At 49.6% G+C, this 15,785-nt stretch overlaps 1 protein-coding gene across 3 annotated transcripts; it reads left to right on the top strand.

Moving 5' to 3' along the window:
- The first annotated feature begins 15 nt into the window (after positions 1-15).
- On the top strand, positions 16-14,977 carry KLHL28 (kelch like family member 28). 3 transcript variants are annotated; one of them, XM_053379396.1, is made up of 6 exons: positions 16-246; positions 1,388-1,494; positions 2,347-3,245; positions 6,191-6,634; positions 8,861-9,069; positions 10,923-14,977. In XM_053379396.1, the coding sequence occupies exons 3-6, from the start codon at positions 2,347-2,349 to the stop codon at positions 11,084-11,086; spliced, it is 1,716 nt and encodes a 571-aa protein (XP_053235371.1). In that variant the 5' UTR covers positions 16-246; positions 1,388-1,494; the 3' UTR covers positions 11,087-14,977. The 3 variants fall into 3 exon arrangements, with proteins under 3 accessions (XP_053235371.1, XP_053235288.1, XP_053235436.1); XM_053379313.1 differs by lacking the exon at positions 1,388-1,494; XM_053379461.1 differs by lacking the exons at positions 16-246; positions 1,388-1,494 and adding an exon at positions 347-364.
- Positions 14,978-15,785: the final 808 nt, after the last annotated feature.

Genomic DNA, 15,785 nt, shown 5'->3' with positions numbered 1-15,785 from the left:
ATGCCGGGAAATAAAAGCCGCGATGGGGATTTGGTGAGGGGGGCGGGTGTTCTCCCGCCTGTCAGGGCCTGAATCCCACCCGCTTTCCTCAGGGGCGGGCACCGGAAGTGACGCGCCCTCCTTCCCTCCTCCCCTTCCTCCTCCTCCTCCTCCTCCTCCTCCGCCTGTGTTGTTGTGGCTGCGAGGAGCCCGCGGAGGTCGCCGCCCCCGCCCCTCTCCCGACCGGGCCGCAGCCACGTGACTCAGGTGAGCCGGGGGGGGGGAGTGCCGGGGGGGGGTCCCTCGTGAGGAGGGGCGGCAGGACCCTCCTCCTCGCAGCCCGCCTCCCCCCGCCAGCCCCCCCCCGCCACAACAGCCCTGCCAGGTAGGCCAGGCGGGGAGGGGGGGCCGCCCCCAGGGAGAGAAAAGGCTTTTGGCGGGGAGGAGAACGAGCGCTGCGTGTCATGGCATTTGTCTACTGCATTTATATATGCCCCCTTTGACCTCCGACCCCCATTTGACCCCCCCCCCACAACGACAACCCTGCGAGGTGGGCTAGGCTGGGAGGAAGCAGGGGCTGCCCCCCCAGGTGAAGTTCATGGCCGGGGGGTGGGGGGGATTTGAACCCTGGCCTTTCCCGGCCTCTCAGCAAGCCCTCTGTCTCCACAGTGCAGCATAGGAAAGGCATCCAAAGACTTAAGTGGTCGCAGCTTTTCATTGCCTGGCCCCATGTACTCAATACCCCGAAGGCGACAGGGTGCGGGTGCAGGGAACCTCCTCAAGAGGGGGAATGGCTGGGTAGCACTTTCTGGGGTCTGTGAGCCGCAATATATATAATGTGTATACGGTATATGTGTGTGTGCGTATATATATATATGTGTGTGTGTGTGTGTGTGTGTATACATACATGCATGTATATATATTCTTAACATTGCATTTCTAAAAGGAGTTCAAGGTGGTTACATGGTTCTCTCTCTCCTCCCCCCCCCCCCCGCTTTCCTCACAACAACCCTGTTAGGCGGAGAGACTGGCCCAAGGTCACCCAGTGAGCTCTGTAGCTGAGTTGGGGGATCTGAGCCCTGGCCTCTCCCAGGTCATCGTCTGTTTGACACGCTAACCACTAGGCCACACTGGCTTTTGAGGATGGAGTGGGGGGCGATATGGGAATAACATTGGTTGTATCTTGCCTGGTCTGCTTGACACCAGTCTATTCTCTCTGATAGAAGCTCTCATTACCCCTCTTGCTTACGGAAGATCCGCAGTTCAGTGGTAGAACATGTGTTTTGCAAATAAAATGTGTTTAGCTTCAGTCCACCTGCATCTCTCCAGGATGAGCGGAGACCCGGGAGAGTCACTGCCAGGCAATGTGGACGATATTTCCTTATTTACTAGATTTCTTACCCTTAAGGTCCCAGGCTGGGTTGCAGCAGGAGCATATAAATGAAACGGATAAACTGTTACAACCATAAAATGGAAGGAAGAAGAGAGACAGCTATACGTAGTAGGTGAAAAAACGTAAAGGATACTGTTAGAAGAGTATAGTATGATGTGCTAGATGGAGCAATGGTCTTTCTTGGTATAAGGCTAATAATAATGATAAAATACTAATTTTTTTATTTATACCCTGCCCATCTGACTGGGTTTCCCCAGCCACTCTGGGCAGCTCACAGCATATATCAGGGCGTACTAAAACATCAAACAATAAGAACTTCCTGATACAGGGCTGCCTTCATATGTCTTCTAAAAGTCAGATAGTTGTTTATTTCCTTGACATCTGAAGGGAGGGTGTTCCATAGGGAGGGCACCACCACCGAGAAGGCCCTCTGCATGGTCCTATGAATGTGGCAAGCCAAAATATTTTGAAATGATTCATCCTGGGTGGTATCAAAGAACTGTGCACTTCAAGCAGCTTCCACGCAAGATAGGCAATTCAAGCCAGATGTGGAGGGAAACAAGAAATTAATGCAGCAAGGATAATGAAGAGAGAGAGAAAGTGCTCTCATGGAAGCCTAGCAAATTAAGAAAAAATATGTGCGGCCACACAGGACTTGCGTCCAATTTCTAGGTGGACTCAGAACAACAAGTCCCACTAGTACAACATGGCTCTCCCCCTCCCCTCCTCCACCCCCAGTCGGCTCTAGCAGTGGGGGGCAGGGAGGACCCTGAGAATTGCACATGAGGTGAGGAGTGGGGAGGCAAGCAGAAATTCTTGTGCTGATAGAGAACTCTCCAGCACTAACACGAATCCCAGCCTGTGTGTTTAGGTATGTTCCATGTGCAATCATGAGCCAGGGTTGCCCATGCACTATGCTTTGAGGTTTCAGCTCTGCTTAACGCTTTCCCAACTTTCCCTTCCATGTCTTGCAGATGGACCCGTCGTCCCCAACCTACATGATTGCCAACTTGACCCCTTTGCACTCGGAACAACTCCTGCAGGGCTTGAACCTCCTCCGGCAGCACCATGAGCTCTGCGACATCATCCTCCGCGTTGGAGACGTCAAGATCCACGCCCACAAAGTGGTGCTCGCCAGCATCAGCCCGTACTTCAAAGCCATGTTTGGCGGCAACCTCTCTGAGAAAGAGAACTCTGAGGTGGAATTCCAGTGCATCGCCGAGGCGGCCCTGCAGGCCATAGTGGAATATGCCTACACAGGGACCGTCTTCATCTCTCAGGACACTGTGGAGTCCCTGCTGCCTGCTGCCAACCTCCTGCAGATCAAGCTCGTGCTGAAGGAATGCTGCACCTTCTTGGAAAGCCAGCTGGATCCTGGAAACTGCATCGGGATCTCCCGCTTTGCGGAGACGTACGGCTGCCACGACCTCTACTTGGCCGCCAACAAATACATTTGCCAGAACTTTGAAGACGTTTGCCAGACGGAAGAGTTTTTTGAACTGACTCATTCCGAGCTGGACGAAATAGTTTCCAATGACTGCCTGAATGTGGCCACCGAGGAGATGGTCTTCTACGCGCTGGAGTCCTGGATCAAGTATGACGTGCAGGAACGCCAGCAGTACCTGGCCCAGCTCCTGCACTGCGTGCGGCTGCCTCTACTGAGCGTTAAGTTCCTCACGAGGCTGTACGAAGCCAACCATCTCATTCGCGATGACCACACCTGCAAGCACCTGCTGAACGAAGCCCTGAAGTACCACTTCATGCCTGAGCACAGGCTGTCTTACCAGACGGTGCTCACCACACGCCCCCGCTGCCCTCCCAAAGTGATCTGCGCTGTGGGAGGGAAGGCTGGACTCTTCGCTTGCTTGGAGAGGTGAGGAATAGCCAGAGCCAGAAAAGGGTTAGGAGTCCGCGGTCTTGCTTTTCCTAGCGCTTCTGTTCCGAAGCCACGGCAGTGAGTGATGGTTTCTACATCCCGCAGTTGAGCATAACAGAGTGATAGCTTGGTGGACAGCCTTCTGTGGCCTCTCATTTCCTGGCTCATTTCCTGTAGAGGAAGCAGAAGGGTCAAGCAAGGAAAGGCTTGGGATGAAACAGCTTCGGGAAGGCAATCAGTTCATTGCTTATAATATGTAATGCTCTTTATTAATTGTTATTCTGTTCTTCATGCACTCCGGTAGCCTCTCTTTAAAGGCAGCTAGTATCCCTGGAGGGTTAGACCAGGGGTCAGCAACGTGCGGCTCATGGGCTGGATGTGGCCCACAAAGACCGTTTTACCGGCCTATGACCCGCCCCTGAACCGACCCACCCGCTCAGCAAGTCCCTCATGCGCTGCGCTAAGCCGGCACGTCGCGGGGACTCACCAAGCGGCACCGGAAATCGCATCTGTGCATGCGCAGATACCGGAAGGCACAATTTTCGGTGTCTGGGCATGCACAGAAGCGATTTCCAGCAGCACGGACAGGCGCAAATCCTGGCATCATGCTACGCTGGTCCGGCCCACAGATGATCTCTCTGGGAGTGATCTGGCCCATGGCCAGTAAGCCTTGCCAACCCCTGGGTTAGACCACACTCCTTCCTAGTCCAGCACCCTTTTTTCTGGAGTGGCAGGTGGCAGGTGCCTCCGAGAAGCCCAGAGGCAGGACACGAGAGCAATAGGGCTTTCATACTTGTTTTCCCTCAGCAACTGCTATTCAGAGTCATCGTGCTTCTGATCCTGGAGGCAGCATGGGGGCACTGAGAGGTTTGCCATCCGTGAATTCTCATCTCTCATGGCCATCCAAGTTGCTGGCCTTCACTGTGGGAGCGAATTCCACCATTTAATTTATGTGCAGTGGGAATAAGGGCTTTCTTTTGTCTGTCCTGAAGCTCCCACTAATCACCTTCAATGGATGACTCCCAAGTTCCAGTTTTATGAGAGAGGGAGAAGAATATCTCTCCCCACTTTCTTTGCGCCGTGCATAATTATTTATGCCTCTGTGTCCCAAGACCGTCACTTTTTTCTAAACTAAAAAGCCCCAGATGTTGGGGAGCATTTCCAGACCCCAATCATCACAGCTGCCCCTTTTTGAATTTCTTCCAGCTCTACAATATTTTGCTTATGGGGCAGCAACCTTGAACTGTAGACAGTAATTCAATTGTCATCATACCTTGGTTTCGTAGTAAATCATGATGATATTGACAGTTTTTCTTCTTCGCCCCTATCCCAGCAAGGAATTTGCCTTTATCAAATCTCTTGCACACTGAGCTCTGCACTGCTGCTCCCAAGGTTCCTTTCCTGACCAGTCACCCCCAGTTTGGATCACTTCAGGGTCTATGTGAAGGTGCCCCAGTACACATAATTTTACTGCCTATTCACCTTTGGAGAGATCCTTTCACAGCTCTTCATAACTTTTCTTACCATACAGTACCGTAATTTCATGTCATCAGCAAATTTAACCACCCCACTTCTCACCCCCAAATACTGGTTATGAACAAGTTAAAAAGATCTCTGTGCAGATAACTGCAGAACCCAACAACTTACTGGTCTCCATCCTAGAGAACTCTCAGTTTATTCCTACTGTTGGCTTCTTGTTCTTAGACATTTTTACGTAGGCAAGCCTACCCAGATGTTTTAAAAGCTTGTATGAGTTTTCATTTGTTTTAGTCTATTTTTAACTTTCTGCGCTTTTTACATTTTTAGGGGCAATTTATTGTTTTATCCTTTTTGTAAACTGCTTTGAGGTTTTTTCCTAACCACCAAGCGGTTCTTAAATTTTATGAAAGAAGAATAAATAAGCCCAATTATACAGGTCCATGGGAGGACCTGTCCTCTTATCCAGTGACTGCAAAGTTAGCTCAATACTTTGGCGAAGAAAAACCTTTTGAATGTCCACACATCCAATGTCTGCTGGACTGCCTGTACCCATGCTTATTGACGCTGGGCGATGCACGAGGTGGTGTCGCTCTGTCCATCAAGGAGGGCGTTGAGTCCAGCAATCTAGAAATCCCCAAAGGGGTGGACTACTCCATAGAATCGCTGTGGGTGGTGAAGTGGGATCCCAAGGTAGCCCCTGAATTGGAAGGCTTTGAATGAGGATTGGATAATTTCAGGCTACCAGTGGCTACTTGTGGCAATCACACAGGGTCCCCGGACGTTTGACGGTCTATTGATCCCTGTGCCACCACTGTGATTGCCTCTTCACTGCCACCAACCCGTTTCCCTCGGGTACTCACGGAGTCCAGACAGTTGTTAACAAATAATCAAGTTTATTTTTATAAGCATGAACAAGTTTAAGGTCTCAGTTAATTTTTCTTGTCAGTTTCTTTACTGTCTTATCCGTTCCTAACAACTTCAAATTGATTATCCCAACTATCTATCTGACTCCACCTAACAGTTCCTCTCACTCCCTCACATCAAAACTAGACCAACCCACAGACTTATCCTCCCTCTTCCTTCTCCAACTCCCAACTCTCAACTAACTTCCACACAACTCCCACTCTCGCTCTCGCTCTAACTCCTCCCCTCGGCTTCTCACTGGCCAATCACTTCACCCACATTTAACCCTTTCCTTATGACCCACCTAGGAGGCAAACACCACACTACACGCCTTGATGGCCACGCGCTGCTTCCCTGCTCAGAAGCAGCAGTGTTTCAGCATGTCGGTTGCTGGAAACCACCAGAGGGGAGAGTTGCACTTGTGCTCGAATCCCGACTGAGAGTTTCCCATAGGCACCTGTGGGAACGGGCTGCTGGGCTGCTAGGTGGGCCATTGGCTCGATATAGCGGCCTCTTCTTCTTGCGTTTTGCCTCATGACCTCTTCCTCCTCCTTCCGCAGCGTTGAGATGTACTTCCCTCAGAACGACTCCTGGATCGGCCTGGCACCTTTGAGCGTCCCTCGCTACGAGTTCGGGATCTGCGTCCTGGACCAGAAAATCTACGTCATAGGGGGGATCGCGACCCACATGTGCCAAGGCATCAACTACCGGAAGCACGAGAGCTCCGTGGAATGCTGGGACCCCGACACAAACACCTGGACGTCCCTCGAGAGCATGAACGAGAGCCGCAGCACCCTGGGGGTGGCGGTCCTCTCGCGAGAAATCTACGCCTTGGGGGGCTACGATGGGCAGTCCTACCTGCAGTCGGTGGAGAAGTACATTCCCAAGGTGAAGGAGTGGCAGCCTGTGGCGCCCATGAGCAAAACCAGGAGCTGCTTTGCCGCAGCCGTCCTGGATGGAATGATCTATGCCATTGGAGGTTACGGCCCCGCTCATATGAACAGGTAAGTAGAGCTGGGTCATTGGGGTTGGATGAAGCACCCCCTAGCTCACCCCCCACCCCCACAGACCTAAGCGCTGTTCAGTCGGCACATGCAGGAGCTGCTTCCAAGCAACCTGTAGTTGCTCCCCGTGAGCCTCATTAGCTTTCTCTGGAGGATTCGTCCAAGGAATTCTCTGTGATCTTCAGCTAAAACCTGCAGTAGATTTCAATGTGTTTTCCTTCATTGCAGACTTAGAAAGAGAAATTGGAACGTTTCAAAGAAGCTTTTAGTTGGCTTGAGGCTAATAAAAAAGTCCTGGTCCGGAAACGTCTCTGTGCGCACTGGCTCTGTGCCCTTCACAGGGCAAGATGTTGGCACCCCTGTGGGCACCCTCGTGTCTTCTCTGGGCTTAGTTTTACTCCGGCTGAATACTCCCTGCTCACTTGATGGAAGGGCTGGGATCCTGACTGGTGTTGCAAAAGCAGAGTGGAAAGTAGCCTCATGCAAACATCTTCGTTAAGCTGGTGTCTGGATTTGAATTGGAGCAGGAACTCCCCTGTGCCCCCACCCTGCAGAGCCAGGGTCTCTTGTCCAGCCTTGGCAACCATAGTCTTTATATAACTGAATTGCTAGCTCAACGAACACCCAGGACTCAGCAATGAGCTCACATAAAAACACCAGCCCACTTAAAACAAGCACATAAACTGTCTATTCAATTCCACATTATTATAGCAGAATTAACATTGCCCCAGAACTTCCCCATTTCAGTTCTAAACTAGGAGGCCTTGCAGTGCGGCTGGGAAATGCTCAGGTCACACACTGGTTTCTTACCCTTCCCACCACCCCACATCCAATATCTTCTCTTCTTTCTGCTGTGGATACACTTAGGTGGGTCTCTTTGGGAAAAATAGGCACACAGCATGAAAGGTAGAGCTTAAGAGTGGTGTCCAGTGCTCCATATGCATGATTCCCTTGGCACAGTTGGATATTTATTTCCTCTCCTACCCCTGCATGCCTTCAAAATCTCTGGAGGGTCCCCCAACCCTCCAGAACTCATTTTGAGGGGGACAGGAGAAGAAGAAAAATAAACCCTGTTGTGCACACGGAAGTCCATTGCACTAGCAGAGCTTCAGCACTAGTCTCTGTTCCCAGGCTTGTTTATGGGTGGTATAAAAAGAAGGGTCTTGGATTGCCTTGATGTTCTTGTAGCTGGAGGCAGGAGTCACTGCCCTGATACATGAACTCTTTGGGGCAAGGAGTGTCTTCCTTTCACCAGCGCAAACCTTGGCTTTTTTGATGCCTCTTGCTAGAACTGGGCAGGATGTTAGCGTGCCGCTGAAGGCAGTGCCTCGCTGCCTCCCCAGTCACCCCATGGGGTAGGCACGGAGGTGTGTCCAGTCCTTTTCCTCGAATCCTTCCACTTCTTCGAGAAAGTGTGCTGAGAGAAGGGATCTTTGTGCAGGGGGAAGGGGTATACGACAGGAAACATGGTCTACCTTCCCAGTGGAGTTTGAAGTATTGCAGGGGCAGGTGGCTTCCGTTGACTTGAGCCAAGATACAGTGTGGGTGCAGGATTATTGTGAACCACATCATCCTTCATGATGTGGGTGGCGTTCCTTGCACTTCTGGTATGTAGAAGTGTCCACGAAGGCAAGGCCCCTTAGCCATCAAAACGTTAAGGAAGCACGGCATGAGCCCAAGAGGGGCTGACCATGTTTGTGTGGCAGGTGTACCTGAGCAGTGCCCCTCTTTTTCCTCCTCAATTGTCTTGGTCTTTTAGGAGCAGAGGAAGCTGCCTTAAACAGATACGGACCATTGGTCCATCAAGCTCTGCCTTGTCTACACGCACTGGCTGTGGTTGTTCAGGGTTTTGAGCAGGGAGTCTTTCTCTGTCCTTCCTGAACCTGGGACCTTCCTCTTGCAAAGCTGATGTTCTGCTGCTGAACCATGGCCCTTCTCCTTACACGCAGCTAGTTCACAACTTTGCTTTCATTGTGGGCCAAGGATATTGTACTGGGTGACCCTTCTTTAGCAATTGCTCCTTTGGTAGACGTTTTCCTCTTTCTACCCAGAGCTCTTCTGTTACAGCAAAATATATTGATGCGAGTAACTCCTGTTCTATCAAATATCTCACTGGGGATTCCCAATGTGCTGGGAATCCCTCATGCACAGCTACAGTGGCCTCTTGAGGTATTAAATCGGTACAAAGTGTTGCCACTAATCCCTTTGGTTGGTCTGCTTCTGCAGCGTGGAACGTTACGATCCCAGCAAGGACTCCTGGGAGCCGGTCGCTCCAATGGCGGACAAAAGAATAAACTTCGGCGTTGGGGTCATGCTGGGCTTTATTTTCGTGGTCGGAGGGCACAACGGCGTCTCCCACTTGTCCAGCATTGAGCGATACGACCCTCATCAAAACCAGTGGACTGTTTGCCAGCCAATGAAGGAACCCCGAACAGGTAGGAAGAATCCCAGGAGCTGGTTCTGGTTGGCTTAGAAGTTGCTGCCACTTCCTTGTGACTTAACGGGGGCTGGGGTGGAACTAAGTGAAACAGCACAGAGTCCTCCTTTGAGGCCACGTGCAAGAATTCTCTTTGCCTCAGTGCTCTTCACAGACCTTTTATTTGTAGGAATGCATTCTTCATCTGCTTTGTCCAAACAGGACAGTGCTTAGTGAAGTTGTCAGGATACCCCAAAGGGCTCTTTGGCTTTGCTTTCCAGAAAGGAAATTGTAGCCCTTGCCACGGTAGACCAAGAAACTCTGCAAGGGACCTACTTGAGCAGCGCTCAAATAACTGATGGTTCAGGGATATAAAACCTTTAAAAAGAGGCTGTACCTCATACAACTGCTCCTTCCTCACTTCCAGTCCTCTCTGGGTGAGAGCAGCCCAGGAGCTGAAAATGCATTGAAAGGGGATGTTGGATTGATCTATCGATGCAAACGTAGCTAAAGATGCTTCCCATACCTTAGGCCTACCTTTGCCAACCTGGGGTCCTCCAGATATTCTCCTCTACAACTACCCTTCAGCGCAACCCATGTGACTCTGTGGCTGATGGGACTTGTAGTCCAAAACATCAGGAGTGCACCAATTTGGGAGAAGGCTGGCCTTAGCCTGAAGGTTACTGAAATGCTTCAGTGACTCCTGATCACGTATCTTCCTCCATCTGACTCCTTTAATACGCAGGCAATATATGGCTTTTTTGCTGTCTTTGAATGTGGCTTTGCCAGTTTCCTCTTTTCCAACCGTGTACTTTTTTCTGTCGCTGAGGAATTGGGTGAGGCTTGATCCTTGAATCAATTTCCTTTGTCGGTAGCCCTGACTTGCAGAATAACCCCAATAAGCTCCACAGGGGAGTTGCTTGCTGTAGCTAAGAGGGAGTCCCCAAATCTGAGCCCCAAGAGCAATGATAAGCCAGCGAGAGGTTGTGCCTCCCTTGTGAGCTTGAGGGCCGTGTCCTGCTTGCTCAAGGGCCGGATCAGCCCAAGAGGGACCTCCATGGACTCCCATCACCCTGGCCTAGAGACCAGTGGAAGCTTCTGTTCCATCTGGGAATGTGTTTGTGACACTGTAGGTTGGACAAGGAACAATTTTCTGCCTCTGGCTTCCGCTGGGCGTTCTTCTCAGCCCTGCATTCCCCAGCCTAGATACCTAACCCCTCCCTCCCAGATATGCCTTCTCTGCTTATCATGTCGCTGGCTAATTCTAGCCATGGATCTACTACCCTGTGACCTTGTAGGAACTAGGCATCATCATAATGTGAGAATGAGGAAAGGGAGTTGGGCTAGGCGTGGGGAGAGCTTAGCCGTAGTCTTTTCAGAGTACCTAGAAGGTAGGTCCAAAGTGCATTCTGTGACTGGCAATGTACTGGCCCTTCTATTAGACACCTTTTCACAGTAAACCAGACCCAAGCACCACCCAGAGATTCCACATCAGTCTCTATTAATTTAACTTTTAATTTCTGAAGAGGCTTTCCTTCCTGCTGCTAGTTTCATGGACCACGTTAACTTGTATTGTTCTGTATTTATTTGGTATTGTGAACTGCCCTGAAAATATTTACGTTGCTAGGCGGAATATAAATCTGTTAAATAAACTTCCCAGATGAACTTGGCCCAATAATAAACTCGGATCTGTAAGTTCTCTTGCACTCAGCAGGGCTTCAGTCTGGGCCTGCTTACGATCAGTCTCCAAGCTCTGCAGTTGGCCTACATTCTGTTCCTACAGTGTTCTTCCTCCTTTTGTAGAGAAGGGGAGGTGATATCCTAGCATTCAACATTTCTTTTTCTCCTTTCTACTCCCCCCCCCCCCATTAGGAGTTGGTGCGGCTGTAATTGACACCTACCTTTATGTAGTTGGCGGACACTCAGGGTCATCCTACCTGAACACTGTACAGAAATACGACCCCATATCGGATAGCTGGCTGGACACGGCTGGCATGATGTACTGCCGGTGCAATTTTGGCTTGACAGCGCTATGAAGAAAGGGCACTTGAGGATGCAACTGGCACAGACTGTGGAGACCAGAAGCTGCACTTCCTGGAGTCAGGAGGAAGGGGGGAAAGCTCAAATGAAATGCAGACAGGTTAACCCCAAACGTGAATTGTTCCTGGTTATTGCTGATCACAAAGAAGCGAAGGGCGGAAAAATGGAGCCGGTTTCCTAGCAGGGACCCAGGCTGCATACTGTCATTAACGTGAAATAATTCATCTCGATGCAAGAATCACTGTGTTGCCTGAAGTAGGCGTAGAAACTCCCTGACTCACGGAGCTTTGTCCTCTTTCTCCTCCTCCTCTGACTGACGCAGTTATCCGTGGTGAAGACTGCCTGGTTGATGTCTGGCTCCGTCTTTGCAGTGAGAGACCATCATTGCTTCACAATTTTTTTATGAACAGTTAACTAAAGGGCTGCCTCTCCCCCCCCCCCCGTCCCCCATTACTCCAGGTTTGTAAATAACTGATGCGGTCGTCGTCTGTTTGCCTGCACTTAGTATCCACTCCCTGTCATTTTTCTTAACTTGCTTGTGTGGATTTGGCGAGTGGACGAGCGGGTGGCTCTCTTTAAGTTGATAAGCTGAATGCCTTTTTAGCCCTGCACTTTTTGGAGTTGCCTACCTGTCTAAAACCTGCAACCCTTCTTTCCCTTCTCTTTATCTGAATGAAAGGATCAACAGCTTTCAAGCCTGACGCAGAGATAGCAGTTTAGACAGCAAACCCTTCCACACCTCTTGGGTTGTTTGTGTGTGTGTTTTTATCATATTTAATCAGTTTTGCAGCATGTGTGTAAAAATTACTTCAAAAAGATAGAAGTGTCCTCCCTCCCTTCAATCCGTAGTAATTGGCCCATGTATGACTGTAAAGAATGTACAACCAAGTTTTCAAAGTCTTCTGATTCTAACATGGTGCTAAGAAAAGATTTATTTATTTTTTAAGCAAGGCTGTTGGCAGTCTAAGGCTCCTCTCACCCGCAGCACAATTGCAAGGGAGCAAAGTCCCATTGAAACCAGAGGGACCAGCTTCCGAGTAAATAGGAGAGGATTGCACTGTCTTGATGGTTTGGCGAAAAGAGCAGGATCTGCGGAGTCTGAGGGGGTCTGAAGCCGATGTGGTGAATGCCGCCAGTGTACACGCTGGTGGTTTATTGTTTTGACATTTTCCTTCTGTTTCTTTCGTCCGTGCCTGTGCAACATGTCAAACATTTAGCATCATAGCATTTCATTAGATTACGTCATTTGGAGAACTCTAACTCAGATTCTTAATGAACGGAAAGTATATTCTTCCATACAGAATTATTGCCTTTTCCCTTTAAGACAAATAATGAGGCAGCTTAGATCCCACTACTTTCCGTCTTTCCAAGCAATTCTTCAAATGCTGCTGTTCACCCAGCCTTCATTTCAGGAGGATTTGCCAAGTGTTGGTGAATTGCTCTCCAGCCGGGCGGTTCCTGTAAGAAATATCCATCTAAACTTAGTTTTAAGTTCTGAAGGGGTTAAGCAAGACCGTGTGTGGTCATCCTCATTTTATACAGATGACTGTGAAACTAGTTCTTCAGATTTCTGTATTGTGTGTTTGCCCCCATATATTTCTGCTTTGTTCAGGTGGCTACACTTTTGCTGTTGTGTTCTCCCACTTTCCTTCCTCTCAAAATCATTTCTCCCCTCTTTTTTCTCTATTTAACACAAGTTACTTTCCCCAGTTATTCATAATTCACAAGCAAACAGCAATGGGGTATGCAGTTTATTTGTGTTAAGCCTTTTACTTCTGAACTTGTTCCAAGTTCTAATAGGGTAAATGATGCTGTTTTCCCCCTTCCTTCCTTCCTTCCTTCCTTCCTTCCTTCCTTCTCCTCCCATGAGCTCACGTTTAGACTGACACTAGGAGAGCACAGTCAAAGTTGCATCACATTTCTACCTTGCATGTACTGTGTTTTCCCGAAACTTTCCTTAAGATGTTAAGGGAGTCCAGCAGAGTTTTCAAGCAACTAAATGACCGAACAAGCACTTTCTGCCTAGTGGCTGCAGGGTTGCTTGTCGATTCTTGTTCCTCAGCAATAATAGCATCATGCAAACAGTTGCAGTGACCTTTCATGTACGGAATTGTGCACTTGGCGGAATTCCTGTTCATTTCTGTGAGGCTTCCTTCGGAGATGCTCGCTGTGGACAGCGTGAAGAAAACCTTAAGCAATTTATAGGAGGCCGTCAAAGCTGTTTCGGTTCTTCTGTGTTCATGAACTACTTAATTTCAGTTCAGGAAAAATGCTTGGTTGAACAGTTCACATGTGCTAGCGCTCTCTCTGAGGTGCCTTTGAACTTAGAAGCAGATTGATTATTGGAACTCCTAGCCACAAGGCATGACCGGAGGGCGAGGGAGGGAGGGAGGGTATGAAATGGTTGCGGGATGCAAAGGCCTTGACGAGCACACGGTTGCCCTCGTTATCTGCCATGCCCCTTGAGCCTCCTGCAAAGCATGACCTGCGGCTAGGCTGTCGTCGTAAGCAGAGCTGGCAGTTTCTCATCATGCTTAAGGACCCCTGAGCCAAGGATGTCTTTGGAAACACAGTGATTGAATCCTGGCCGTTGCCCATTCCTAAGCTGCCCTGTTGGAAGGAAGTGGCATATAGTACCCAGTAGAGGGTCCAACTAATCCAGATGTAGCAGCTTTTTATCAAGGGCCCTCTGGGCACTTTCACTGGGCAGCCTACAAAATTGTTAGCTTATTGGAATCTAGCCCTGTAGATGTTCGTGAGTTCTTAAAAAATATATTTATGTAGAGCACTTGCATTAAAAACCAGTGTGCTAAGGAGCAAATAACGGTTTTAGTCAAGACTGGATTGATTCCTCGCAGGGTGTGAGTGTGGTAGATGCAAGTCTAGGGATTGGCATATTTTAGTTTGCCAGACTCCCTTCTGTCTGGGGGCTTCGTTTTCCTATTCACCTAAGTGCTCAGGCGTAAGGCAAACCGAACAGCCCGGCTGTCACACTTCTAGGCTGCAATAAGCTTGCTGTAGTTCAGCAACTGTCTTGTCTCGCAGAGAAGGCCTTTCCACGTCAGACATTAAACAAGGTCTTGCTTAAGTCATCATCCTCGTGTGGCAAAGCAACTGTAGATCAGGGGGAGTGTGTGCCTGCTATCGGTCAGATTTGCATTAACGGGTGACTCAAGGAGAAAGACGCAGGCGCACTGCCCACACTTGAAAGCGCACTTCCCTTCCATCAGGAAACATAGAGCAGAGCAGATTGGAGGGGCGGCAGGTGTGAGGTATGCTGGGCTGCACATGGTGCTCCTTGCTGCCACAAGACTGTTGTCATTCAGCTCCTAAAAGGACCTGAGGCAGAACCTGGGGAAGTGTTGTGGTTCCACTGTGGTGCTGCCCTGGGCACCTGTTTGTCGCCTTGCTTGCATTCGCCCCTCTCGCCCACCCACCAGAGATAGCGAAGTTCATTACTGTTGCTTTGTGACCCTTCCGCTGTGTGTGAGAACATGAGCACTCCACGCTTGCCTTAAACCCCTCCGAACTCATTGGAAGAGCTGGGTGACGGCTCCTCTCTTTGCCTTACACGGGATGTGCTGTCACCTCTCTGGCCCAAGGCAAAGCCAGCTTCTAAAGCAGGATTCCGACCCCTCATGTACTGTAGCTTTCAGCGCGACTGACCCGTTTCCCCCCTGGGTTTGCTGGGCAACTGGCATAGCTTCCTACCAGCGGGCTTCGTGTTCTCCCACCCCATTTACAAAGGTGGCATTCGAGTTGAGTGGGAACCTGCTCAGCAACCTCCTTGTTCTTTTGTGTTTGCTAAGTGTGATAATGTTCTTTTCTCATTGTAACGGTATTTCATTTGGTTGTGCGATGTTTACTAAATAAATCAGTGAAAGCAAGCAGTTTGGGAGTGTGTTGCATGACCCCCTCCGGCTCCTGCAGTTTGTTCACCAGTCCCAAAAGTGACTGCCCCTTGGGAACTGTACCCTTTTCCTCTTATGTCTACGATTCAATGTGGTGTAGTGGACTCGTAATCTGGTGAACCGGGTTCATTTCCCCGCTTCTCCACCTGCAGCTGCTGGGTGACCTTGGGCCAGTCATATTTCTTTGAAGTCTCTTAGCCTCACTCACCTCACAGAGTGTTTGTTGTGGGGAGGAAGGGAAAGGAGGTTGTGAGCCGCTTTGAGACTCCTTAGGGTAGTGATAAAGCGGGATATCAAATCCAAACTCTTCTTCTTTCGAACCTTACTATTAATCCTTTTTGTTGAATACCAGCACCCTGAAGTTCTCTTCCCGTCTCCCTGCACAACAGCTCTGCAAATCAGGCCAGGTTGCAAAGACAGAGACATGTCCAGAGGAAGTTTCAAAGCCAAGTAAAGATTGAAAATGATGATCTTTGACACAGAAGGACAAGTCCCAGGCAAGGCGCTAACAGGGCTGCCCCACTGGACAGTACTTGAGAAACAGAAAACTGCAAAGTCGATCCCGTGGGTTGTGTGGTAGCTATCAAGCTGGTGTGAAAGAGCCACTGCTGCACAGCACTGCTGTCACCCACACTTCAGCGTGTTTCACTGGACTGCCTGGGTAGTTAGGTAGCAAATTCTGCTGTGTTTTCAGTTTCCAGAATCAAAGTTAAAAACACACACATAAAACATTCAATAGAAACATGCAGCAACCCTTCAAAGCCAGGAAGAAATCTTCTGGTCT

The sequence above is a fragment of the Podarcis raffonei genome, chromosome 1 (assembly GCF_027172205.1).
Source record: "Podarcis raffonei isolate rPodRaf1 chromosome 1, rPodRaf1.pri, whole genome shotgun sequence".
NCBI lineage: Eukaryota > Metazoa > Chordata > Lepidosauria > Squamata > Lacertidae > Podarcis > Podarcis raffonei.
This window is presented reverse-complemented; position numbering and strand designations above follow the sequence as displayed.